The following is a 27,932-nucleotide window of genomic DNA, read 5'->3' on the forward strand; positions in this document are numbered from 1 at the left end:
CAACTGCCTGTCTTGCTTTTATCTACTTATCAGGTAGAGGGAATTTGCCTGCAGGGGCATAGCAGCAGAGGATGAATGGAATAGGGAAAAACAATATACACACTTTGGGAACTATTTGCCTTGCTGCTGGGGCTGCCCCTGGAGCAGGGCTGGCATTGGCTCTGTGTACCCCTTTCCTCACTGCTGTGTTTTGCATACGATGGCAATGCCTGTAGGAAGCCAGCAGCAGAGATGGAAGAGTTGTTACAGGCAGCATAGGAGACTGCTGGGTTAAAACTTTGAACTAAAGGCCCACAGTGTGTGAGATGTGAGAGCTCAGCACAGGGCAGCTGCAACTGAAGTTTGCAAATGGATTTCAGAGGCACAGAGCTCATAGAGGGGAATTAATGAGTCATTACTGTTTGTGCCTGTCACTAAAGATATCAGCGTCTTCAAATGCACGTTCAAAATTAACTAAATCCTTCAGCAAATCCTCCCACCCTGCTGATCACTTAAAACTGCACACACAGTTCCTGGGGGCAGTACTGGCAGAATTACATCACAGAGGAACAGCTTCTCCTATAAGCTTTGCATGTCAAGATGCTAATTTTACAAACCCTGAGGAGTTCACTTTTTGAGTTGTCACTGCCAATGGCTATGTAAACTGTGCCAAAGCAGAGAGCTGCTGCCTTCTGTGCATGCTCATGCACTACCCCAAGGTAATGCCACTGCAGTCCCACCTACTCCTTGTTAAAGCTATGTACAGCTTCTGGCTCGGCTGGTTGTTTCCATTGTCTAGCTATTTTTTGGTTTGTCTGTTGTTCAGTGCTCTGTGCTCTCCTGCAGAGAGACAGTGGGGATAGAGCAGTTGCTGGGTTTCTTTTTGCCTCAAGTTTGCATTTCTAGCTTTATCCCCATTGACCAACATGTTTCTAAAATACAAAACTACCCTGTTTTTGTAGTGCTTGTCTTGACACACAAGCGTGAAATAAACAGCAAGTAACTCATTAGTGATATATATAATTATTCCCTGTCTTTTGCTGCCCCAGGCTAAGGTAGCCAGAGTAAAAACCACTACAAGACTTACCAACTATTAGCTTTAGGATTATTGCAGTCACTTTGCAGGCCATAGTCCTACTTCCAGTATTGTGTATTCTCCCAGTACTGCAGAAGTGCAAGCCTTCATTTCCCCTGATAAATGCTGGGTAAGAAGAAATGGTCACTGCATACACAGCTCATTCCAGAGCAGCTCCGGTCATGGCCACCAGCAGCAAAGGTCCCCACTCCCTGCTGCCTTCCCCCCGGCCCTGCAGCAGGTAGGGCTTGAGCTCCCTCTACCGTGAGTCTGAAGGTATTGAATGCAAATGGAAAAACAACGCTGGGTGAAACTCACATGCCAGGCAGAGAGGAGTCTCTTGTCGCAGGAAGCTGGATGTTACACCGGCTATTTCCACGCAGGTATTTCTCCAGAACGCTATGGGATGTGGCAGCTCTTACTGCTTTTTAAGACCAAAGAACAGAAGACTTCTTACTAGAAGCTGAAGTAGCACATGGTTATCTTTATTGCCTGTGTAACATCTGCATGAAGCAAGAAGCAGAATGCAGTATAAATCCATGCATAACAGACACATCAATGACTCTCAGCAATCTTCCAGATGGAAAAAAAACAGTACACAGGTGGATACCTCTCTAACCTCATTAGCCAGGTCTCTCCTTTACACAGATTGCATCAAAGTTGATATCTTCAAGTGATGTAGAAATGCTTATTTGCCTGTATACTAAGTGAATCACTTTTTCACAATAAAAATATAGTTAAGTTCTATTAAATTTTTTTCTGAAAATAAATGTTTCTATCTTTTTGCTAGGACAATAAATTACAGTGTACCACAGATGTAGGCTTTAAGCAGATTTATAAATAAGCAGGAATTATGTGTTTCACCTACAGCTTAACTGACTTCAAGGCGTTTAGTAAGAAATAAGCTGAAGATGCATTTAGAATCCAAACTCAATTTGCCAAGGGAAAAAGTGTGTAACTGAAGTCAAGATAATGAGATTTAATGCTGTGGTACTTCTATGTAGGATAAGTATTCATGAATGATCTGTTCCTCCTCCTCCAGTGTTAAATCCAGATAATCCTCCTCATGTTCAGGAATATCCTCCAGGATTTCATTGACTGCATCAGTCTCCATGTCTTCATCTGTTGGTGAACTAGAAGAACCTTCAATTAGAAAAGAAATAAAGTCAGCAGTGGTTTCACTGCTGAAAGAAGTTTATACTTTCCCTCTTTCAGCAGCATGAATTTCTCTGCAAGAGCCAATTACTACAAACTACCTCTTATTTTAAAATTGCTCTACCAGTTATTGCAGGATGGCCAATTTTCCCTCTACTTAAAGCTGCAGGAAAGCCCTTAGTTGTACAACAGGGATTGCTTGAGCTCTGGCAGCTAATACGAGACAAAGTATGAGTTTTCTCTTTGCTAATGCAAGTATCAGTTACAGCTCTATCAAGATAAAGGGCATGTGGTCAGATCAGCTTCTGTATCATACATTTGGAATAAAACTTCATGGCAATAAAAAAAATAAAAATAAAAGATCAGGCATTAACAAGCCAAAAATTTTCAGCACTAAGTCCAAGAAGCCAGAGAGTCTTAAGACTCTCTGAGAGTACAGGCAGGGAGAGGCTGATTCATTTTTAGACTTAATTAGTATGAGTGAATTCAGTTAGATGGGAAAAGCTAGAATTATCTGTGGGCTACAAAGGGCAGTGTGTTCCTCCTCAGTGATATGATGGAGATACCCAAGGCCTCCAGCCGTGCATGCTAAAGGCATGGCTAAGTCAGCAGCCACTCCTTTCAGTTTCTCCCTGGATGCCTCTGAAGGTTATCCTTTCCTTCTGGGCTACATCTGTCTTGTGTGCCTTCAGCTGACACTACACCCCTTATAGATCATAAATGGCCACGACTGATTGCAGGGGCTGTAGCTTATCTGGGGCTAATGTCTGCCTTGTCAGTAACTACAGTACCAAGGAAATCAGTCTGAGGCCTAACTCAAAGCACTCTACAAACAGTGTAAGCAGAAATCACATCATCCATTTGTACAAAAAGCAGAATAGCCTCCTGCTCTCTCTTAGTTGTTGCATGCAGCATTTCTTACTTGCAGACTCTGTGGGTGAGTCTTTAGATGAAGTTGATTCCTCTGATAGACTGGACCCCTCTGGAGATAGCTGAAGTGAATCTGGCAGAACTCCCCCATAATGAGCCAGTGTCTGGGAAGCTAAGTGGATGTTGCCTTTAAAGACCTTTAAAGCTTGCTTTGCTGACTCCTGGCTGAATCCCATGTACATCAGCTACAAGGGGCAGAAATAAAGAAATTCAAGCTCAGTCAGCATCAGTGACTGACAGGAATCTGACAGTCACTCCCCTTGCACAGAGGAAAGCGTTGCATGCCAGGAATTCCAGGACACTGAGTGTGGTTTACTGGAATAGCTAACAACAGGGCAGTGACCTATTACAGGAATGGGAACGCTGAGCAAAATCAAGAGCCTCTTGTTTAACATCAGGCCAGCTCTTCAGTTTTCAAAGGGAACTTCAAAGCACTTCAGCATTCCAGGAGTGTGCATTTATTATTTATCTTTTCTATGCAATAGTTTTCCTGCCTGACATTAAACTATCGAGCCACACTAGCTACTGAAGAGCTTTTCACATGGCCCATGATGAGAAAGACAGATGTCAACTCTTTCCCAAGTGCACTGCAATATGTTTATAATACTCGAATACATTTCTTCTCTGATGTCTTTTTTAGAGTAAGAGCACTAGAATGCCTGTACTTCCTTCAGAACCTGTGCACCACACATTGGTGTGAAGGGCAGGAAGTAGACAGGAATTACACTTCAGCCCAAGTGTGACTTCGCTGTGAAGAGCAGATGCAAGACGATGGAAATGTGACAGCATATGAGGCACATGGGACAAAGACAATTTCCACAGCTTTGCTTAAGAAAGATCCAGCGTGGTTGAAGGTATAATTCAGAAACAAGGCTACCAACTCCTCAGAAAGAAAAAGATTTGACTTACTTGGTCAATACTTTCTTGGGAAACCTGAAACTGGTCTGAGGCTGCAGAATCATCATCATCGTTTTCCAACAGTAACTCTGGATTGTCCAGAATAAACTGTAGTAAAATGGAGAGGGATCAGAACAGGGCAACACAGTTACATTAGTCCTCAAAATGGAAAAGTGTGTACAAGCAAAACCTCAACCATCTTAGTGTCTGATTCACCAGGTCAGGAAGTAGAAGTTTGGTCATTACAGTTCAAAAAAAGGGTACAAACTCACCAATACAGAAAGCAGAAAATAAGAATCTGCTAAGCAATTCTAAAAGAATACTTTTTTTTTTTTGTATAAAAGCACTACTCCTGGAAATCTTACCTTAAAAGCTTGGTCCAGGTTTCCTTGTGCATGATGAAGGGCTACTTGAGCAGCTCGCTCTGAGTAGCCCATACTTTTCAAGGTGTTTATGTCTTCCAGTCGCTGCCTTCTTTTAGCTCTCTCCTCCCTCCTTATCTGTGCCTTTTCCTGCAAGAACACAGCCATTACAAAGCTAACTGTGCATGGGATTGCTTCCACCTTCCCCTGTGCATGAGGGGTTTCTTGGATTTGCTTCTTTTGAACTTGGATTTCTTGAGGAAAAAGAACTTAGTATTTTAAATACAGATTTCACTGCCAGACAGTGATCACTAGAGTGATTTGTATTCCCATGAGCAAGCACTGCAGCCATGCTTCTGTTCTGAAGTCTCAGCAGATCTAATCCTACACTATCACAGCTATTATAGGCCCTTGTAGTAAGCGATAAACCAGCTTGGCAGATGGGTCTGTGGACAAGACCTGCCAAGGACACACAGTCAGGGCTGGGCATGTAGCCAACAAGATCTCACAGCCATTTGACTTTTCTATCCACATTTCACTGTCTGAGGTCTTAAAATACCACCTCTACTTACCAAATGTAATTTCAGGCACTTCAAGTATGGCCAACACCGTCAGCTACTTATACTTCAGCACAACACAGCCTTCTCCCCTCTTGAATTTTCCAAGTCCAAACACTTCTATTAAGTTGTGGTTTCAAACTTGCGGCAGCAGATGTCAAGCTGTTAGTCACACTAACAGTGCCAAAGCATGACAATTTAAGTCCTTAATTTAGCATTATGGTGTACTAGTTATGCAAAACATGATCTTAGGGACACCCCAACAAATAGAATCCTTGGTTTAATGCTTTTACTGCCCCATACCTCTCTCCTGTTGGTAATAAGGTTGGCAGCATGCTCCACATTCCCATGGCACGCTCGCAGGGCAAGGCGAGCTTCCTGTTCAGAAAAGCCCAGGAATGACAGTTGATAAACCTTTTCTGGATCTATGTACAGTTCTTCATACAAATGAGATGCCTGTGTGTAAAATGAACAACGTGACATCACTAACACTGCTGCTAACATACAAATGGAAAAAAAAAATCTCCCCATTTTCCTGAGTAAGCAATGAACAGGTAGAAGGCACAGTCCAAACATAGGAGCATATTTCCTTCAGTAAATTCCTAGTGCAAACAACTTGAAAGCTCTCCCTAATGATGCCTCACCTTCTGGATGTACTCAGCAGCCTCCTTTTCTCTGCCACTGTGATAGTGTCCTATTCCCTGAAGAAGGTAAAGCCGTAGAAATAAAACCTTCTCACGGCCATAGCTTCCCTAAAGGATTGTTAAACAAAGGGGACAGGGGGGTAAGCATATGTTAGAACATCCATTATCAATAGAACATTATACATCTTTAATGAAATTTTAGTCACTAATATGCAAAGCTCAGTATGTAAATGAAGTGCCACAGCAAAATCTACACATATAAACATATTTGCTGTGACCTTGTTGTCAAACCCATTGCTTTCACAATGACATAATGACATAACCAGCTAAGGAAGCACAAGAAAGCTTTAAACTAGAAGAGAGCCTTGGAATATTTGAACAGTAAGTGAATCAATGCAAGAAAAAAAAAAAAAAAAACCAAAACACCACAACAAAACCACCCTCGTTTAATAAAACCAGCATACCTTGATATCAATAAGTCTTTCATGGTTCTCCCCATAGCACCTCTGGAAGCACCTGTGGGCTGTGGTCAGCTTTTTCTCTGCATCATCCAGGCAATCCAGCTGTTCCAGGCGGAAGTAGCACCACACTATATCCAGCTGCAGGACTGCATAGTTATCAACTGTGTTCAGCAGCTCCGTGCTGCACTCACTGGGAAAACAAAACATTTGGTTTTTTTAGGGGAGTGGTTGTTTGCCTTTTGACACTAACAAAATAACAGGCTAGGAGTACACATACTCATATGTACTCAAATACATACGCTCACATACATACACTCAATTCATTGAGGAAGCATGTGCTTCATATTTGAGGCAGCAAACTGAAGCCAGTGGAACTTTAAGAGAACACTGTTGTCCATCACTTTCATTAATACATAGGACATTCTTGATAACACTTCTTCCCAAAAAAACTATGATAGCCACAATATATTTTTTTAAGCTATTTAAAGACAGCATCCATATAAAAGCAGGATAGAATTAAGCACTCTATAACCTTTAAGACCACAGAGATCAATCATCTGCTTCACTGCAAGTGAATACACTAGGATCTGTGTGAGTCTCCTTATTTGTGAGTGCAGACGAGAAGCAGAAGGGTACATTACTTTGGGGAGGGGGTTCCTCAACATTAGCACCTTAGGGTTCTGACTGCTGACAGCAAATTAGATTACCAGCAGAAACTCCAATATGGTTACTGCCCTCTGTGTTCTGCTCCACCTTTTTCGGAAATTATTCCTTACAGGAGTGATTGCAAAAGAGTACGTGCATCTGCCTCCCAAGCTACAGCAATTTATAGCCTCATACATTAATGACAGTTTCTGTTTATGTAATATGACAGACTAAATGGCCCAGTGGCTGTATCTGTTTCAGCTGTTCTACACGAAGCCACCTGTCACCAAAAGTCAGAGGCTTCTCCTGCTATTTCCCAACTGCAGAGAGGGTGAGAAGTAATCCTGGGCAAAAGAGGCCCTGATTTACACACGTAGCCAGGGCTAATGGTGTTCCTATATTTGGCTGACAGTACAGGAAAGCCAGATATAAATACTTCAAAAGGTTCTTACCAGAAATGTTTATCAGCATCCAACAAATATGGCAGAGCTATTTCATATTCCTTCTTTTTCATTAATGCTCTGCCCTTTTCATGATAACCCATTGCCAGCAGAAGTGCCTAGAAAAAAATGCATCAAGTCATTTCTGTACTGCCCTCAGCTCTCTTTCATGACTAAAAATAATGATGTAGGTAATCCATTAGACTCCTTGTTCTTCCTAGAAAAATACCGTTGTATCAGTTCAGTAAGAGTCATCATTTCACACTCCTTGATATTTTTATCTCATTTAATAATATATTGTCTAGGAAAAAAAAGCAACAAATGTTACTGACACATGAAGTGAAGCACCAAATTTATTCTAAAACTAAAACCACAGATTGATTCTCAGTAACAAGAGATAACAAGCTAAGCATTTTGCAAGTCCCACACATTCTAACAGTACCAAGCTTGTTTTGCTTTACTATTATAACTATCTTGTATAACTCTTGTGATTCACTTCCTGTAAAACCTCAGAACTGATAATTATATCTTGATCGTGGCAGGAAAACTCTCTAGTTCCTGCAGGATGGCAATTGCAGTAATGACAGTCACAACCTGCAGTAGTTCTTCTCACTCAAATTCCATACATCTGATGCTTTAACTTTCAGGCTCTTCAGCTCTCATCAGAACAATCTGCATTCTGAGAAAGGACGGCTATTTCTTCCAATCATCCAGAAACTCCAGATGAGTCAGAAAACAGTGTGCCTCAGCAGATGCTAGAGCAGCAATTAACATGTTGGGGGTCTGCTTGTTGTTGCTTCCCCTCCCCTGTATTTTTTTTTTTCCTTTTGTTATATTTGTAACCATTTCTTACTTATCTTCAAAAAATCCAACATCTTAAAAGACAGTGTTACAGCCATTCTTCTGCTTCAGCAGCCAACATCACGTGTGTCACTCCTACTGTAATGACTGCATGCACCTGGCCAAAGACTTTCAGTTGGGAATGTGAGGTTTGAACAGGGAGCAAATTTAAATCTGAGATGGGTCGCAGTGCAGAAGATCTCAAAACTACTTTTTAGAAGTCTGACTTTGCAAGGCTCGTTTTGCCTCCAGCTGAAGTTGACTGAGCCTAATGAACAAGTTCATTTCATGTGGCCCTACAGCAATCAAAATTCAGGTGCTAGGAAACAAAGTTAACACCCATCTTAAAAACAAAACTGAAGAAAAAAAAAAAAAAAAAGACATTGACAACACTGGAGCCTATGCAAGATTAAACCTGCAATTAGATCAGCAGTTAGGGGGCTGTCTTCAGATGACTAAAGTACCTCAACTGCAGAGTTATACTTCATTTCCATTTCAAAATTATTTTTATTAAGCAAATATCTAGCTGACCTAGTGTATATCCCCAGAAAGCCCTAGTGTATTTCAATGCTATATTTGAAATAGCTTCTTAAAGCCTGATTTGTCAAGTGTCTTATTAGCTCAGTAAGATAAATTTTACCTACTTTTTTGGCTTGAGGAGGAATCTCGATTGACCTCCCAGTCTGATTAGCTATATCTAGATATGGAGCAGTATCTGCATCCAAGTACTCCTCTGAAACATAAGAAAAAGCAAGTCTTAGTTGTAAGTACCTCCTAAAAGAATACCATTGTTGCCATAAGTTTATGTCATTAAGTACACAGTCAAACAACAAAGCAAACAACAGAAAACGTGAATTACAAAAGGGCTGGAGCACCTCACACATGAGGAAAGGCTGAGGGGGTTGGGCTCGTTCAGCCTGGAGAAGAGAAAGCTCTGGGGAGATCACATTGCAGCCTTCCAGAACTTGTCGAGAGCTTACAAGCAGGAAGGGGACCAACTTTTTACATGGTCTGGAGAGTGATAGAACAAGGGGGAATGGCTTTAAACTGAAAGGGGAAAATTTAGCTTAGATGATAGGAAGAAATTTTGTACTTGGAGGGTGGGGATGCACTGGCACTGCTGCCCAGGGAGGCTGCAGATAGCCCATCCCAGGAGTTGCTCAAGGCCAGGTAGGATGGGGCCCCAGCAGCCCCGTCCATGGCAGGGACTGAACTGAATGACCTTCAAGGTCCCTTCTACTCTAAGCTATTCTATGATTCTATTACATGAAGTCTGTTTTTAGACAGACCTACCACCACCAGCCTCAGCTGGCCAAGCATGAAGCATTTTAGGGCCCATTTTTTTTTGAATCTCCAGAGGAGATTCAGGCTGGGCATTCAGAAAAATTTCTTCTTCAAGAGAGTGGTCAGGCACTGGCAGAGGCTGCCCAGGGAGGTGGAGTCAGCATCCCTGGAGGTGCTCAAGACACAGTTTAGTGGGGACACACGGGTGATAAGTGCATGGTTGGACAAGATGACCTTGGAGGTCTTTTCCAACCTCAGTGATTCTATGATTCTATCCTTCCCCAATGTCTTTGAAGTTTATGACTGTTCTATTAATTTTTTGTTTTCACTTACATTAGATTTCAAAAGGATGCTTTTCTTCCAAACAAAAGACAATTAAGAAGGAGTTTACAGAGGCTAAAAGCTTCTGCCCTGCAATTTTCCTCAGGTGAAACAAAAGGTTTGGTAGATTCTTTTTGTACTTCATGTTGCTTCACACAGAGCCTTGAGCCTTTGAGGACACTATATAAAGACTCTGTCATACTCTGGCATTTTGCTATAAATGACAGCTAGTAGTATCTTAAAGAGGCCCTATGCAGGATTCAAAGGCTGGGGTCTAAATTACCCCTTAAGTCAATAAAAAGACTCACTTCCTTTATTTGTTCAAAATCTGGTATTACAGTAGGCTGAAAGCAGCTTTGTTCACATACTATTTATGCATTTGGCAGGAATTCATTGCATACTCAATTTCAGTTTCTTGTTTGTGGATTTTCGAAACAGTAAAATAGAGAAGTGATTTAAGTTCATCATCTAGCAGTGCAATTCACAGACACACTTAATCTCATTTTGAAAAATTACTGTTAAATTGACCATATCCCTTTGACTTAATCCACAGTTGCAGGCAGCTGACATCAAACACAATGAGAAAAGAACAACCACATTATAGATCAGAATGACAAGTGAGCTGTTCTGCACATTGTAACCATGGTTACACGTAGTCATATCTGAGGTAAACTACATAAAAGTGTGTAAGACTTATCATACATTATTCCACTGTGCTTATGTGAACAATAAGTTTAAAGCCTGCTCTCAGAGTTGTCAGTCCCTTAGCTGTCAAGTGCCAATTACACAATAATTGATTCATATTATATCCTTCAGCAAGTGTAAAATATTTTCTAGCATTCCACTTGTGTAATAATTAGAAGAGGAAGTTTTAATCAACTCAGTTTTCAAGTTGGTAGAAAACTACAAGAGTATAAACTGAAGTGACAGTGCAGGCATTCTGCATGCTGAAATGCTACAGAGATGATCTGCAAGATGCCCAGCTCCCCACTCCCACACCAACCCTGCCCTACCTCTCTCTGCTAGGATTTCCAAACCCTTCTTAGTTCTTTGCATCTTCTCACTGATGTCTTTTTCTTTCTTGCGCTGAAGTTCTTCTTCGTGAACTTTTCTTTTAGTTTCCTCATCACTCTGTTCCAGTTGAAGTACCATCACTTTTGCATTATGTGTTACACCTTGATCTTCAAGGGTTCTTCCTGCAAAACACAGTATTAGGATCACATTTCTCATACTTTATTTGTGAAGAAACCATTTTACATTGGAGTGCTACTGGAAAAAAAAACAAAACAACAATCTCAACAGTCCCTTACCTTGCTTGCATTATACTGGTGAACTACAATCAGTACCAGATCCAAGTATTCAGTCATGATCACTGTAAATTACTGACATCTTCCACAGAAACTCAAATCAGAAGCACATTTGCATTTAAGAAATGCTTTTAAAATGACTGGTATGGGTTTTTCCCCTAAGCACTCAAGAAACACAAGTGTTTCTATTGCAATTAATTGATCTCCAGGCAAAAACTAGAATAATGTGGGGTTAAACAAGGCATCCAGTATCACACATCACAACAATACCAGGACAGAACAAATGGAAATTAAATCCAAGTTCTTATCAATTTCATGGCTCTAAGTAGCTCTGACTTCTTCCAAGGGAAGAAATATGTCAGCTGCTCAGGTAACCAACAAAAAAAGAAAGTAGTTGTTGTTCAGTGTTTCAAACACATTGTGGGAATTAGCACGTGTAACACATTACAAACAAATTTCTGAATGTGCAGCTATGTAGTGTGGATTGGGGAAATTTATTTATTTTTGTTAAAATCCATTCTGGGTATTTCAACGCTTCAGAAAATAGGTTTTCAGCATTTATTAAGGGATTCCTATAATCAATAGTTCTGAGTACTTTGATCATTACTATTTATTACCTTCACCTTAGAGCAGAGACTGGCAAATAGAACTGCAATTCCTTGGAGATTTTTCACATTAAAAAAAATTGCAAACAAGTTTGCTTCTGAGAAGCAATAAACTGAAAAACAAACACAGAAGTACACTCAACTGCAGACAGTTTACTTGACTAGAAATACATACCCAGGTCGAGCTGCTTCTTATTTATGATTATTTTGATAGCATTTTCTTGTAATGCATGCTCTTGTGCTATCCTGTGAAATAAATCATTGCATTTATGAATACAAACTTACAAGGACAAACAGCATTTCTAATAGAACAGTGGTAAAACTTGAAAACAACTATGTTAATAACTGGCTTAACATTTGACTATGAAAGGCTGCTAAAAGTTAAAATAACATCATCAGAAAGCTTTCTATGCCATACAGGAAAAAGATGGGATACAGAAAGGGAAAAGCAAAATAGGCAGAAAAGAATCTGATTTTAGTTGGGTTAAAAACAAACAAACAAACAACACACCAAACCACAAAAGAGAAGCTGGTTCACTATTTAGAGGACCTGCCTCACTACAAACAGTGTTGATCACTGCTGCCTCCTCTGGTACTTGCTGATGACTTACAAAGGAGTCATTTCCACTACTAACTTTCCTTTTTTCTGTGTTGAGCTGCCACTTTTTAAATGAAGAACTGCCCTATCCAGGAATGCTGTACAGCCTACTCAGACACAACAAACAGTAAGAAAAACTTAAGAGAACCCAACAATAGTGCACTGCCTGCATTTCTGTGAATAGCACACTGTCACACAGTACTAAGACAAGAACCAAAGGTGATTACACTTACTGTGATCTGAGCTCCTTGCCAGTGATGAACAGGCTAGTTTCCAGTGGGACTTTTCTGCTCTGTAGTAATTATATTGGATGGAAGAATGGAGGAAGGAAGGAAAAGAATGTATCATAGCACTTCGGGCATTTTTTAAAATTAACTGCTTTCTAACAACTGCAGTTTCTTTTTCAAATAAGAATCATGTTAACAGGGTTACTACTTGGCATACATACTATTAATTTCCAGGCAGGGAGCATACACTGCTATCCACTGCTAAAAATAAGCATTACTACTGCACAAGATTGATAGTTAGATAAATCCAAATTCAGACCCAAACAATTTAAACTAATTTAATTATGTGCTTCCAATCTTAACTCTGCTCTGTAATTATGCCACTCACCTGTGACTGGTGAAGTTATGATTAATTCCTATTACTGCGTCTGGTCCCAGATTAGATAAACTGGGATTTGAAATGAATTAATTCCCTCGTGCCCAGCAGCATAGAAGAAAGGAATTAGCAGACTATTTGTTTGTTTTAACTGCATGGCAAATACTTAATACTTTTAAAACAAAAACTGCTGCCTTCAGCCTGTCACATTCCCTGCTAATTAATTTTCACTGCAGGAGAGAGAACAACTATGATTGTGTTTTTTCAAGCATTCAGTGGAAAAAGAAACCTTCTGAAGTACAGGTTATCTCTGAAGATCACCATCTTCAGCAGAAATATATTATCCTTTTCCAGAGTCACCACTCATTGCTGCTGCTGCAAAGATGAATGCAACCTTTAAGTGTCCCTAAGCAAAGAAGTTCTATGTTATCTGAGCAGATCAAGATACACAGCTCTGGGGAAGATGCTGCTCTCACTCAGCAGAACCAAAACTAGAAAGTGATCTAAGATGGCAATTGTGTTTGCCAGACACTGGCTTTGTCTGCACTAGTAAGAAACTAACCAAGAGCTGTTCTCTGTCCTGTAAAGCAGCTCACATCCATAGAATTGAATCCTCTCAGCCTTCAAAACAGCACAGCTGTATCCAAACCACTGATGGAGATCAGTCCCTCACCTTGTGCCTGACCATTGCTTGGCAGAACAGCAGGTGGCCTGGGCAGAGCTGCTTCAGAGGATGCAAACAGCTGTGACTGCAGAACAGCCAGTGGGCTTTAGCTGACTAAAGTTCAGCTGAGCAGGGTAGATGCAGCCTCAGAATCCAGCACAGCAACCAGAGTGACACCAATTTCATTACTGTGGTATGTTTTATGCAGGAAACTAAAGGCTGAAGCCTGGATGTAAGGGGCAAATTGTTTGGAACCTCACTTAAAATAGATGAGTACCATCATAACAGAAAATCATACCTTTCCAAGTTCAGACACTGGAGGTTTAGTTAGCTGCCAGGTCTAGAACAGTTACAATATAAATCACTGTAAGAGCACTGCCATGTGCCATGGTTAAAAGCTACAGGAGGACTATTTTATATCAGCCATACACCACTTAAGATGACAGAGCATTCAATTTGGTCATTGCAATTAAAAAGAAAGGGGACTTCTTAAAAAATTAAAGCTGTCATTGAAACAAGAGCTGTGGTAATAAAGTGATATTCATTTGCTAATGCAACTTTAGGTATTTTACAACTGAAAAAAAAAAAATCTGCTCTTTATTACTAACATGAACAGTTAAGTCAGAAGAAATTAAATTGAACTAAACAAACTCAAATCTAATTTACTTTTCTTAATTGAAAGATCATTTCTCATTAAATCCTACAAGGAAGACAATTACTAGTCACCCAACACTATATCCCCCCTTCATGATATTCTCATATATCTGAGGAACTAAAACTATATCTACATAACTTCTTCTCCCTCCCCACCTCCAGCATTATTATTTTTTTAATACCAAACACAGATTCATCATGCAAAGCACCCAAACAAGTTGAGGAAGAACAAGTTTGCACTGGATGTATAACTAGAACTCAGAAGGCCATAAAGGAAAGTTACTTCTCCCAACTTTTCTCCAACATCGCTTACTTTCCTCCGAGGCAGATGTATATCAAGTCTTGCAATCCCAGTCACTTTATAATTTTCATTTCCTGTTCCACGCTCAATTGCTTTACACCGTATTTCTTCCAGCATATTCTCTGCATCATTCTGATTGATTTTCAGCTTGGATGAATATTTTTGGACAAGCTCCTAAGAAAACAGCAAGAAAAATCTGGTGAAATGCACCAGTAATACGACTGGAGGACACATGACACCAGCTCAGATGGAATATTTACCTTCATCTCTTCACCAGCTTCTTTTTTATCATTTGTATATGGTGGCTTCCACAGCTGAATTTTGTCTTCTCTTAAGCAACTTGTCAGCTTTGCTATCAAATACTTCTTTTGTGCCATTCTTTTAAAGAAAAGCAAACAAGCAAAAAGTACCATTGAGTATGAAACACATTTTGGTTGGGAAGGGAACCTAACAACAAAACTACTATCAAAAATTGGAACATAGACAATTCAGGAACCCCCCCCCCCCCCCAATTTAGTATTTTGTGGCAGGAAATCTCTTCCTAACCTCTCATATAAGCTACAATTGCAGAACACATTGCTTCTTCAAAATCCATGACAAAACTATTCTTTCCTGCCCTGGAAAGATCTGCTCATTCCAATCCCTCTGCAAAACGTGTCTGTGCTATGCCTCTGCCTTCCTGCTTTTCTCCACCAGCCACTGAACACAAGTTATGACTCTTTTGGAAGACAGAAAAGAGATGTCAAGAAGAAACATCTCAGTCCCACAAGCTTCCCCATGAGAAGACCATAACACAACGTCCTCATCCCTCCAGCAAATGAAATCAGTGCCAAGATCCATGCCTCCCCTCTCAGATCTCAATCATTTGCTATCACAGTGATGAAATAGCAGCTTGTCATAGTCCACGATACGTTCTTCCCACTCCCACTGCAGAAAAAGCACAAAGAGCACAAGCAACATAAAGTACAGAGACTGAGATTCAATGTGATGTGCACTGTAGATCTGCAGCACGCAATGAAGCACCCATCACTAGGGACAAGTTGGCAGTGTGCTGAAAAGAGCAATTCCCTGGCTCACAGGTGACAATTTAGGCTGAACTCATCACAAGTTACATTCAGTTGAGAAAAAGCAGTTACCTCTGAGTAAATCAGCATTTCCATGAAAAAAAAATCCATTAAAAAAAAAAAAAATGGTGTTCAAGAAATGTTTAGATGTCGTACTGAGGGATGTGGTTTGGTGGGAAATATTGGTGATATGTGGTTGATTGGACTGAATGACCTTAGGGACCTATTCCAACCTCTATGATTCTATAGCAAGGAATTAGAGAAGGCAGAGAGAGGGTAAGGAAAGGAGGATAAGATGATCTTGGAAGAAAAAAAAAAAAACACACCACAAAGAAAATCTATTTACTTATGACTTGGCTCTTGCACACCAGGAATCATATGGGAGATGTCTGTTAATTTATATAGAAAGACATTTAAGTTGCGGGCATTGAAAACTGATTAAACTGTCACTTTTCTTTAAGAGTGGGTTCATTTTTTCTTGTTCTTGTTTATCAGCACAGAGCTCTCAAGAAAATGGGGGGAAAAAAGAGAAGAATCAGAAATCACTGCCCTTGTGTCCAGATTCAAAGCCTGTTCCTTGTTCAGAAGGGCACACTTAATGAGCAAAAAAATGTAGGTAAAAAAAAAAAGGTCAGTTAAACGTATCAGTTAATCTTAACTGCAGTTTTGGTGAGATACAAAGAACCTCTGAATGCCATAAAGACTCTTCTAGCAAAAGGCCACAACAGCTGAGCAGCAGGTGCTTCAAAAACCCTTCCAGTTTGTTTCCTGTAGTTCACATAGTGTCTGATCAAACCAGGTGAGAAAACACACATTCTTCGTCTCACTGAGATGCTGTTATTACTTCAGGGCCAAAACAAAACATGCATTTGCAAGCAGAAAGGAACAAACATATCCAGTTTCCAAAAGATGGTATTAAAGTGCAGTTTTCCCATTTTTTTTCCCAAAACACATCACATAAATCCCATATCACAGAATCGCAGAATGACCTGGGTTGGAAGGGACCTCAAGGATCATGAAGCTCCAACCCTTCCCCCCTCAACCCCCAACTCCTCCACTCCACAGGCAGGGCTGCCAATGTCCCCATTCAATACCAGACCAGGCTGCTCAGGGCCCCATCCCACCTGGTCTTGAACACCTCCAGGGATGAGACATCCACAACCTCTCTGGGCAGCTGTTCCAGCACCTCACCATTCTCATGGTAAAGCAACTCCCCTGACATCCAACCTAATCTCCCCTCCCTCAACTTAAAACCATTTCCCTTGTCCTGCAGTTACCTACCCTTTCAAAGAGCTGACTCCCCTCCTGTTTGTAGGCTCCCTTTAGGTACTGAAAGGCTGCAATAAGGTCACCTTGCAGCCTTCTTTTCTCCAGGCTGAAATACAATCATTTTTTTGCAATTTTCAGGATGTGCTGAACAACCAAACCATCACTATATTTCCACTTAACAATAACTTCAGAAACAAAAGAATATCCTTTATTTTAAGGCATCTAGACACTTTAAGTCCACAAATTATACAGGTAACACTTGGAAGCTGGTCATTCACCTTCTTATCAGATTGGTACTTCACAGTTTTGTAAATCTGCTCATCTATAGAACCAGGAAGCAACACCAAAGTCTCCAATTAAACTTACCCTTATCAAGCCTCCATAAAAAGAACATTTTCCTTTCCACAAGTAATAACACAGATATAGCTGTTAAAAAACTTTAACATTCATAATGAATTACCATTTCACCTTAAGTAAATGGCAAGAGAATCCTTAAAAAGAACTTATGAGTGACAATCCCACAAGCATCCCTGAGATGGTTTCACTTTCACTGAGCTTAAAGGGGCTCTCCAAAAACTCAAAACAACCAGTGGGGATTTACCAAGGGCTGCTCTGAACACCAGACTGAGCTTTTGCCACACAGATGTCACTTGAACCAGCTGGGCTCAGAAAAACAAACGCAGGTTTGAAAGCCAAATCATTGAGGGAAGGATTCTGAGCAGCCCAGTAATAAAACAGACTGCATAAAGAACATAAGCAAGGCTCCCTATAGCACCGATTTAATGCTCACTGACAGCTCCAGAGGCGATAGAGAAGCTAAGCAGCAGAACGGGCACCCAGCAGCAGCCCTGGGCCGCCCTCAGCACACACCCGGCTCACCCCTGCCCTGACAGCACCGACACCCCCACCCCCGTGCCGCAGGGGGCGATTCCCAGCGCTGTCACTGCTGGGTGCCTCCAAAGCACCACGCTGACAGAAGGGCGAGGCCCGGGGAGGCCGTACGGTACCTCAGCGTGAGAGGAGGCACCCACCTGAGCCCTGCGCTTGAACGCGGGCCTCGGCGCTCAGGCCAAGGGGGACAGCGAGCCCTACCAACAGCTGTCCCAGCCCACCACGGACCCAGAGCCCGCTCTGAGGGGCAGCTGGGCGGCAGCTCACCCACTGGCAGAGGCCCGTAGGAAAAGCGAGGCGCACCGCTCCCCTTAGGGAGGGCAGCTATATGGGGCGGGGTTCTGTAACGCCCTTTGCTGCTGCCGGCTTCCGGCTTCCGGGAGATTCCTGCGCTGAGACGGGAAGTGGGAGGTCACGTGGTGAAGCCAAGCCCCGCCCGCCATTTTAGGGCTTTGCCCTCACTTGTGTGTGTTCGTGCGCGGTGTTTGGTCGCTCGGTGGCATGCTGTGCCTTCTGCTCTTCGTTTGCCTGTTTTGCACCTTGAGAAGTGCTGGTGCTTAGGTACCTGCTTCTCCTTTTTATCCTTTCACCTGTCAGACCCTTTCACCCGCAACCTTTCTGCTTGTGAGGCAAAAGAGGCAGAGGTTCCTGTCAGTGCTGGGGGGCCTTTCCAAGGGCTGAGAGGTGCCGGGGAAGAGCCGGGTGTGATGGTTGCTGTGTGCAGGGTAAGCGTGTCTGTGTGGGCCTGGGGTTAGAAAACAAGTTTGTGTTTGTTGTAAGGGTGTCAAAATTAACCTGGACTCAGAGGCTGGGCTGGAAAACTATTACATGTGGCACTGTACATGGCGATAACTCACAGAATCATTAAGGTTAGAGAAGGTCTAACTAAGGTCTAGTCTCTACCTGTCCCAGCATGCCCATTGACTCTGTCCCTCAGTGCCACATCTCCACAGTTCTGGAACACCTCCAGGGATGGTGACTCCACCACCCTGTGCCACTTCATCACCTGTCTTTCTGAGATTAATTTTTTTCATAAAATCCAACCTGAATCTCCTCCAGTGCAGCTTCAGGCCATTGCTTCTCATCTTACTGCTATTACCTGGGGGAAGAGGCCGATGCCCACCTTTGGTACAACCGCCTTTCAGGGCACTGTACAGACCTCCCAGACTCAGATGTTTTGGCCCCATTTCCCTTACAATATATATTGTACCTTCTGCTCTAGTGCCCATAATGGCCCACTGCTAGGAATGGGGTGAGGCTAACAAGGCTGCACAAAGTAGACACTTGATGTTATATTTGTATGTAGGACCCCCAAAGGTCCCACGTACTCCCAAAACTGTCCAGGCAGCTAAGGATTTTTATGGTATCATCAATGTTGGAAAAGACCTCTGAAATCATCTAGTCTAACTTTCAACCCATTGCCACCATGCCCTGTGAACCATGTCCCTCAGCACCACATTTCTGGACACCTTTCTTGAACACTTCCAGGAATGATGACCCCACCACCATGCAGCCTGTTCCAATGCCTGACTAAACTTTTGTTCAAATTGCCCTGATATTGTGAGGGAAAGCATTGTCCAAGGATGTTGTTTATTTTGGACTAGATGGCCCTGCAGATCAGTCATCATGTAAAGCATATTCCTTAGGCAGTTATGTGGCCCCGCAGGTATTGTGTGTCTTGCTCGCAAACTCTGAACTAGAATTTCAGGATTGTGAACTCTCCTGTGTGCATAAATCAGTCACATTTGCCCACTGTTAAAGTAAGGTTATTGTTACTCTGTTTACTTTTCTGATACTCTTGAATTCTGTGCTTGAAGCTTTGCTAAAGCTACCGTAATCCAGTAATGACAGTTATTCCCCATGAGTTCCAAACATGAACAGCAAACAGCAAAGTGCTTTGAAAATCAGGTAAGTTTGAGAACTGTGACTTCACAATATTTGAAGTTTTCCATTTTTCTCATGAAATTCTTCCCTTTTTCATTTCTTTTACTAAGGCTGCTTTAGGGAAAAAATAACAATTTTCAGGCAATGCACCTGTATAATATTTTAATCTCTTGAAATGCAGGTTCAGCCACTTTTCTCATAACTAACAATACTCCATTAACAAATGAAAATGTACTGAAATGTTCCTTCTCTTATGTCCTTGGGATTTAAACTAAAGGACTTTTCCAAAGGCAAAATGCCCTTCCTGATTAAGCTCGTCATACAAAGCACACTAGCATGCTAGAGAAGCCTCAGGAAAGGACAAAGTGGTTCTATGAAAGTGCCTGCAAAGATTTAGCTATTTAGTATGTGTATAAACTTTCACTGACTTTTAAATCAAGGTATTCAAGTCTGTGTTTAGTTAAGATAACTAATTCAAAGCACTTTAAAATCAATTTAGAAGTATTTGCAGAAAATAATATCACTAATTTAGTCAAATGGGTGTACAGAGAAGGTAGATAAGATTTTAGAATTTCTGTGATACTGATTTAAAAATTTAAATTGCATTCACTGAAATGTTTTCAAGTGTTTCATTGCAACTATCATGTCAAAGTGATCCTGAATTTAATTTTTAATAGTTTTTTATAGTGGATCCTTGCCAACGTGACTTTTTTTTAATTTCAGTTGTTCCTTTATCTTGATGTGATTCTGTTGTGGTCTCCAGACTTGTAGATACAACAAAAACAACACTCTGGTATAATGAAAGGCTGGAGTATAAATCAATAAACTCTGTAATCAGCATGACAGGAAAACAGAAAGCTAATGTGCACCACAGAGTTCAAAAAACTCATTGTCCTTTGATATTTCTCTCCAGGTACTTTCTTGTTTCATATAGCTGGTTGTTATCTGGTATTTTATCCCTATTATACCTTTACCTATTATCCATAATTGTAATTTATCTTTTTTTCAGTTCTTTTTTTAGTACTCTTAGTACTGTGTTTTTGGTTTTGGTTTGTATTTTATTTCTTTCGTTGTTGTTTTAAGTTCTGTTTGTTTTTATAAGTTAGTTGTGATTGCTTATTAATTTTTCATGCCTACCCAGAAATAGGAATCAATTAATTGAAAATATTAAAAAAAAAAGAAAAGGAAAACATTGAAAAATCACAGCAAGTGATCAAGTGAAATGGTTTTAAATGGTTTTAAGTAGAGGGAGGGAAGATTTAGGTTGGATATCAGGGGGAAGTTCTTTACAGAGAGTGGTGAGGTGCTGGAACAGCTGCCCAGAGAGGCTGTGGATGCCCCGTCCATCCCTGGAGGTGTTCAAGGCCAGGTTGGATGGGGCCCTGGGCAGCCTGGTCTGGTATTGAATGTGGAGGTTGGTGGCCCTGCCTGTGGCAGGGGGTTGGAGATTCATCATCCTTGAGGTCCCTTCCAACCCTGGCCATTCTGTGATTCTGTGGTTATGGATGGTTACTTATAGAAGAGAAGTGCCTGCCAGTCTATTGGTGCTGGCTGGATCACTGTGTGGCAGTATGGAATTTAGGAACTACTTTGAGTGGCACAGAGGAGATGGCACTTGGCAAGGAGAAGTAGAATAGCATTGTATTCCATGGTGGTTTTTCCTTTTCTGTGGTCTTACAAAATACTGTGCCATGGTAACATGATATTCCTACCTGGAGCACTGCATTCGTCTTGGAGCCCTGAGCAGGTGGAGAGGAGACCACAAAGCTGATCAGAGGGCTGGAGGTCCTCTGTTATGAAGGAAGACTGAGGGAGTTGATGTTCAGTCTGGAAAAGGCTCCGGGGTGACATTATTGTTGCCTTTCAAAGGAGATTTGCAAAAAAAAACCTGGCTGTGGACTCTTTACCAAGCTGTTTAGAGATAGGACAAGGGCAGGTAATGGTTTTAAACAAAAAGAAAGTAGATTGGACAAAGAGAAGACATTCTTTATTCAGAGGGTGGTGAGGCCCAGAGAAGCTGTGGATGCCCCATCCGTGCAGGGCTTTGGGCTCCTGGTCTGGTGAGAGGTGTCCCTGCCCATGGAACTGAGTGGGCTTTAAGGTCCCTTCCAACCCAAACCATTCTGTGATTCAACACTTACACTGTGAATCTCCTGTGAAAGAATTGGCTCTTATGGCCACGTCCAGAGAATGGTGGTGAATGGAGTGGTCAGGAGCGGTGTTCTCCAGGCAGCAGTACTGGGGCTGGCCCTGTTTAATATCTTTATTGATGATCTGGACAGGGAGATTGAGTGCACACTCAGTAAGTTTGCAGATGACACCAAGCTGGGAGGAAGCGCTGCTTTGCCTGAGGGTAGAAAGGCCCTACAGAAGGATCTGGATAAGCTGAATGTCTGTGTTGAGGCCAATCATGTGAGGTTAAGCTGTGTCTATAGAAGTGTGTAGAAGGGAGTCAACAATGTATTTTTACAGCATTTATATATAAGAAAAATGTACCATTTACTGTGTCCCATCAAAACAACAACAGATGTGAGCAAAGATTTTATTAATTGCTTTTAAAACTGCATTAAAATTATAATGAATATCTTTTTTTTTTTAGAAGAGGCTTTTAGGAAATCATATTAAGTGTATGAATCACCTTCAGTACTGTTTCATTGCTCATTTTTTTAATTTTCTAGTCAAATCGTACCATACTGAAGTTCAGCCTTGTTGCTTCACCAGCAGTTTTGCTAATGTTTGCTATAGCTCTCAGATATTTCAAATGTTGTTATGATGCAGTCTTTTTCCTAAATAAGTAACCTGAAAATAGAGGGGAAACAGCCCAGAAAAATTGCTCCAGTATCTAGAATAACAAAAGTGAGCTTCTGTTTCAGTCCAACATTTTCCTTACAACTCTCTTTAGATTGTACTGTACAGCAACAATTTATTTTGTGAAGATCTTCCTTGGCTAATAGGAGACCTTCAGCAGGTTGATCACAGTAACTAGGAATGCTATTTTGCTGCTTTAAGTTTTACTCAAATTTTTGAGTGAACTTTATTTACTGCTGAGTGTCTTCACTGTGAGACATATAATCCAAGCCTCCTTGCTGCTTCTGAAATTCTGGGTGCTTTTTTATTAGGGAAAGGATAAAAGTCTAACTTGTGGCAAGCTGGCATATATTTTGTAGAGGAAATGTGCTGATGCGTCCCGACTGCTGAAGTGTCTGACTTCAGAGCAGGCTTTTGGCAAGTTCCTGAGATGGTGCTGCCACTCTCTTTGCTGAAACTGCTCAATGTTGAACTTAGCACGGATAATTCACTCGCTTCTTCTAATTCCTTGTGTTGCAGTGTGCCATCTTCCTTTGGAACCAGTCTCTGATTGTCAGAACTGCACGATTCATTCCTGCAGTGGGAAAGATCCCAGGGAGCTCTCTTACAAGGAGTTTGTGCCAGGAGGTGAATTCCCAGGTGAGTACGCCAGGGTGAGCTGTCGTGTGCAGTGCCATTGCTGGTTACCTCCAGCCTGACCTTTCTGACAGGGACACGTTCTGTAAATGACTTTGAATTTTTAACTTTTTTATTAATTAAAACAGCATTGACCATTGATTCTGGGAGAACGGATTCATGCTCACCTGTAAGAGAAACACATACATGCACTGTAGTAGGGTGGCAGAAATTAAGGGTCTACTTCAGCTGAAGAGCTTTAACAGATGAGTGGTGCCTGTACTCCTTCCATCTGTGACCAAGAGTAGTTCAAACTCTTTTGATACCAGATTACAGAGAAGTATTCCTCACTCAGTTTTGCAGTTTGAAGACATGAATGCTACCACAGAGTCAGTTCAACGATAATGGAAATTTATCAAGTCAATATTGATCTAAGCGCTACTCTAAGACTCATTAACAACACAGATTGAGAATTGACTTTCAGTAATTAACTGCTTGTAAGCAAAAATTCTTAAGGTGAACAGGGGCCTGCTTAATGTGTCGATTGGTACTGTGGTTTGAGACACAGATGTTCAAGATGATACTGCTGTATTCACTTGTATTCACAACCCAAAAATATTCTGAATTTCTTTCCTCTTTTTCCCAACGCAGAATCATTAACGTATAGGCTTGTATTTATTACTTAATTATTTTTTCCCATCTCTGTGGCTTAATTTCTAATGTGTTATGAAAGTTACTGCTGGAAATGCATAGGATATTAGAAATAGAAATGCTAATGCTACCTTAATTAGATGTAGCAGCTATTAAATTACTGAACATGACTGGCCTTCTGTGCCTTGAAAATGAATAGAATCTGAGCCATTGTACTAAAGATAAACAAACAGTGCTGTTGACATTGTAAGCACTAATTAAATGCACTTTAGTTACTATAAATATTGCTTAAAGTGGAGTTTGTGCAGAATGCTGACCTTATTTATGGGGTTGAGTTAAGGGAACTGAATTTTTTTTCAGTACAAATGATGAAGTATATTGATGTGAAAAAGAACAGACATAGAGAGTTGATTATATTTTGAAACACAAAATCTGAATAGCCACTTAAGAGAATTCTAACCTTGAATTTGAACTGAAACTAATTGGAGTAGGATGTTGCCATAAAAAAGAATCTAATGCAAAAATCCTTTTAACAGTCTTTCATATCACTGTTATGAGAAACGATCTGAAGATATCAGATGCAGCTGATTTACTGGCAGCAAATGAACCTGCACAATGGGGCTTGAGTTAAGGAGAGGCTTTTGCTGCTGTCTTTGGCTCTCACTACTAAAGCAACAACACCTGTACAGTATCATAGAATTTTCTCTGCCCCTCAGTTGGCCACAGAAGGTTGATCTGATAAGAGCTGGGAAGTGAGAGTTGTGTGCATCTTCTGCTTTTGTGCAGTGTTATGAGGAGAGAGGAGACAAAAGCACATGCTAAGCTTAGAGCATGTGTCTGTGCATATGTCTATACAGTGAAATATACTAGAAGAATTTCCTAGTGTGAAGCCATTCTTAGAGATGAGAATGCACAATTTTGTATCATGAAACAGTGAGAATCAAAGTTATGGCCAGTCTTATGGTCAGACTTTTTCTAGGAAAGTCCATTTGCACAGCAATGGTCAGCACAACAGCACCAGGCTACAAAGGAGGGTTTGTTCTTCACATGTGAGAGAAAAGACGAGAAAGGAGGAACTGAGAGACTCTCAGGGGTGCAGCTTTGCATATTCTTGTAGATATCACTGCACTTTTAGATGAATTCGTGTTTATAGGCAACATCAGGTTTTATCTCGAATCATCTGAACTGGTCTTCAGAAGAATTACAGTCTGGTTTGAGCTGATCAGAGAGTTCAGTGTAATGCATCAGTCCAAGTCAAATAATCCAAACTGGTTTTCAGTTCAGGTTTGATTTGATTCCTTGGCTACAAGTGCAACACACAAAGTTGAGCAATGAGCTGTAATAGAAATGTTGGAGCCCTGAGCCATGCTCTGTTGAGCTAATGCACATTCAGCACTCCCTGAACTTCTGAAGAAAGCTTGATTAAGATCAAGCTTTTTTTTCTTTTAGAAAAGACAGGTCTTTTGAATTGCACATAATAGCCTTGCAGTAAGGTTGTCTACCATTTGGCCTTTTTCATATGCTGTCATCATAGATTCTGAATTAACAGAAGTTGATCTTTGAAGTCTTGGAAGAGATTTCTGCAGTCAGAGGTCCAGTGTTTATTCCACTCTTACTGCATGCTCTGAATGCTATTTTAATTCCTAAAGTAAATACTGCTTTTCTTCTTGTTAGCCAATGAATAATAAACACACTATCGTGTTATCCCCTACCTGGAGATCTTCAAATCTTGTCATCCCTTTTCTCAAAGAATCAGGAACTGGCAGAAATATGAATGTGGCTGTGTGTATTGGGGACAAACCAGAGGCAAGCTGTTTTAAGGTGACTTATCATTTAGTAGCTCACCAGTCAAAAACCTAGAAAAGTTAAGGAGTCTGAAATTCTGTTTAAAGGTTTACAATTCCATTGCTCTGGCAAACCAGGCAGATAATGAGATGCAGAGCTGGAAGTCCTTATGGAATCTTGAAGTTACCATTCCAACTGCAGTGCTGTAAACCTGCAATGCTCAAAACCACTGTGGCACCATGGAAAGACAGATGGCCTATCTGCAGGAAGCAATTCAAGGTTTTCCTAGTTAGAAATGTTTGCAGGAATTTTTGGGACCATGGAAGGAATGAAGGCATCCTTCTACCATGGAATGTCATGTCTCTGACCTTGGAGGTTTGTGTGCATCTGTAGTCTTATTGCTGTCGTTGCCCTTCAGCAACAATTTTACCCTCTGAGTACGGTAACAAGGAAATGATAACTGTCAGTACAGAAAAGCAGTGCACACATGGAATGCTTTGTGGAATGAGCTGGAATTTCTGGATAGCTCAGGCTTGTAACTTAAGGAGTGTAGCAATGCTATCTGATAATAGTGGTGGTTATTGCATCCTGACATCCTCTTGGAAACTGATGCACGTAACAGCTTCTAAGTGCTGAGCTATGTAATAGGTTTTTCCAACTTCCAAACCACATGAATGTTTAAGGTTAGCTTTAGTGGTGCTGAGAACTCAGCAGTTTCTCACAGCAACATTAACCCCCTCCACACAAGGTGATTAAAGGCAGAAGTTCATTGCCATAGGTTCTGTGTTTTTGTTAATGTTTTGAGCTATGTGCATGCATATGACAACATGTATGTCAACTTCCAGCCCCACTAAATTTTTAAATTCTCAGAGCTGTATGGTCCTACTTTGTCTTTTCTTTAATCTTCAATTAGTGTCCTGGCCAAAAAGAAAAAAAATTGCTCTGATTATGTGTATTACATTTGAAGTTTCATCTGAATTTCATTAGAATACACACCTCTGCTTCTTTTCTTTAACTGGCTAATATTGTTCCTTTGCCTTCAAGTTAGTTGTCTTTCCATACCTGATAAAATAAGCTCGCACATTCACATCCCTTTCTTCCTTAAATAGGCTTTTTTGCTTGTTTATTTAACATTAGAATTTCTTGCCATTTGGGTGAAATGATATTGAGGAAGCTAGTATATTTTCTGGTTCATAATAAGGTGTTTTGTCAATTGTTTCGATGACCCTCCTAGTCAGATACAGCCAAAATCCAGAACTGCTGAAAAATGTAGAGAAAAATGTGAAGAACAAAATAGCCTAAGTTCTCTATTTGTTCAGCTAACTACTAACACCAGAGGTGAATTAAGCACGTTTTGCATATTGGTATTGCATTCAAAGACAATTTCATTAATTGATTTAGTATTCTCAGTATCACTTTAACTTAGAAAGTAACTGGAAATATGTCAGTGCAATATTGCAAGCAGTAGTTTAACTGAAAACTTCAAAACAGTTGAATGTTTGTTTTATAAAAGCTGTCTGGCGTAGCAGAAAGATGATTGATACACTGTCACTTCTATTTTCCAAGCACTGTGCAATGAAAACGTTTTCAGAAAGGGACCTTTTGTTCCAAGATTATATCTTGGATACCCACTGTTACTTAGTAGAAGTTATTTTCTAAGCAGATGCCCAACTTTTGCTTGATATTTGGTTTTGCCTCCTATAGTCTTGTAGGATGCATTTCTTTACATAGATAAAGAAGAGAAAAAGAGACAGAAGATCCACGACTGATTGTTCTGATGGAAGAATTTGATAAAGTACATTTCACAAATAGATTGATGATAGATGTGAAGTATATGGCTCCTGTAAGAATAAACAGCAAGGTTAAGAATTTTACTTTCCTAACTTAAAACCTGTAAAACCTTTAATCAGATGCATTCATCTATTTCAAATTGATGTTTTTCCGCTGTGAAACTTGCTGATAGAGCCAAAAGACTGCCTGTTAGTGAAATGAATAAAAACCCTAAACTGACAGAAAAGTAGACACTTTGTCCCTCTCTTGAAGCCAAGCATTAAAAGAACAAAGATAGAAGTTATTCAGTATAAAGTTTTTACATCTACATTTACATCGTTTCCTATAAATCCAGGCATACCTGTTTTAAATACAATAATGTGTGATTGCAGCTTTTGCTTCTGTTTTATGTGGTCATACTGCTCCTCAAGTAAGCTTACATCCATCTTGGTTGGCTGCTTATGATGATCTGAATCTCGTAGCTCTGAGGTATGAGTCACTGAAAAAATACCAGTCGTGCATTTGTAAGCCTTTACCATCTGTTCCCACAAGGAAGAAAAAGTCGTGCAGAAGCAGGACATTTCCTTCATTGTGTTGGCAAAAAAAGCACATCAAAGTATCTGAAATCTTCCTAAATGATGAAATAATTCTCTTTTCTAAGTTGGGTTACTTCTTTCAGAAGTGTCTGTTCTGAAGCTGTGGATTTCAAGCAGCTTGTTCTCCTGCAGCACACTTTGAGCTCCTGCATACAGATTCATGGTGATAGCAGGATTTATGATTGGATTTAATGTTGACTTAAGGTTGTGAACACATGAGGCTTTGCCAAAAAAAACAGTGAAATTCAAAACCTCATTGAACACGGTCAGGTGCTCA

General features: G+C 40.7%; 3 protein-coding genes across 8 annotated transcripts in view; 1 reads left to right on the forward strand and 2 right to left on the reverse strand.

The window, feature by feature from the left end:
• Positions 1-1,518: 1,518 nt before the first annotated feature.
• NUB1 (negative regulator of ubiquitin like proteins 1) lies at positions 1,519-17,914 on the reverse strand. Of its 4 annotated transcripts, none has more exons than XM_042888360.1 (15): positions 17,814-17,914; positions 14,583-14,700; positions 14,335-14,496; positions 12,334-12,392; positions 11,678-11,748; positions 10,604-10,786; positions 8,630-8,718; positions 7,158-7,264; positions 6,064-6,250; positions 5,600-5,707; positions 5,259-5,411; positions 4,402-4,548; positions 4,049-4,144; positions 3,132-3,324; positions 1,519-2,197 (listed from the first exon to the last, which is right to left on the reverse strand). In XM_042888360.1, the coding sequence occupies exons 2-15, from the start codon at positions 14,697-14,699 to the stop codon at positions 2,034-2,036; spliced, it is 1,836 nt and encodes a 611-aa protein (XP_042744294.1). In that variant the 5' UTR covers position 14,700; positions 17,814-17,914; the 3' UTR covers positions 1,519-2,033. The 4 variants fall into 4 exon arrangements, with proteins under 4 accessions (XP_042744294.1, XP_042744292.1, XP_042744293.1 ...); XM_042888358.1 differs by having other exon boundaries at positions 17,687-17,914; XM_042888359.1 differs by lacking the exon at positions 17,814-17,914 and adding an exon at positions 16,668-16,708.
• A 94-nt stretch (positions 17,915-18,008) lies between these two features.
• The window catches only part of XYLB (xylulokinase), a 99,606-nt gene continuing 89,682 nt past the window's right edge, over positions 18,009-27,932 (forward strand). The window contains exons 1-3 of one of the 3 annotated variants that reach the window (XM_042888220.1): positions 18,009-18,107; positions 19,364-19,454; positions 22,758-22,877. The gene's annotated coding sequence lies outside the window, so the exon portion shown is untranslated. Of the gene's footprint in view, positions 18,108-18,256; positions 18,272-19,363; positions 19,455-22,757; positions 22,878-27,932 lie in introns of those variants that run through there. The other 2 variants (XM_042888222.1, XM_042888221.1) reach the window with 2 other exon arrangements.
• On the reverse strand, positions 21,998-27,815 carry CUNH9orf152 (chromosome unknown C9orf152 homolog). The gene is made up of 2 exons (XM_042888224.1): positions 27,421-27,815; positions 21,998-23,041 (listed from the first exon to the last, which is right to left on the reverse strand). Exons 1-2 carry the CDS (start codon positions 27,647-27,649, stop codon positions 22,485-22,487), a joined length of 786 nt encoding a protein of 261 aa, XP_042744158.1. The 5' UTR covers positions 27,650-27,815; the 3' UTR covers positions 21,998-22,484.

The sequence above is a fragment of the Lagopus leucura genome, unplaced genomic scaffold (genome assembly GCF_019238085.1).
Source record: "Lagopus leucura isolate 7727_CA_CO unplaced genomic scaffold, USGS_WTPT01 Super-Scaffold_100157, whole genome shotgun sequence".
In the NCBI taxonomy this organism is placed as follows: Eukaryota; Metazoa; Chordata; class Aves; order Galliformes; family Phasianidae; genus Lagopus; species Lagopus leucura.

Bases quoted from the DNA above. Each gene is read 5' to 3' on its own strand.
- NUB1 (XM_042888360.1), bottom strand. From the start codon at position 14,699: ATGGCACAAAAGAAGTATTTGATAGCAAAGCTGACAAGTTGCTTAAGA. The intron at 12,393-14,334 runs GTAAGCGATGTT...TAATTACTACAG, and splicing joins TACATCTGCCTCGGAGGAAA to AGCAGAAAAGTCCCACTGGA. The intron at 4,145-4,401 runs GTAAGATTTCCA...ATTTTACTACAG, and splicing joins ACCTGGACCAAGCTTTTAAG to TTTATTCTGGACAATCCAGA.
- CUNH9orf152 (XM_042888224.1), bottom strand. From the start codon at position 27,649: ATGAAGGAAATGTCCTGCTTCTGCACGACTTTTTCTTCCTTGTGGGAA. The intron at 23,042-27,420 runs GTATGCCTGGAT...TTTCTCTTACAG, and splicing joins CATTATTGTATTTAAAACAG to GTGAGCATGAATCCGTTCTC.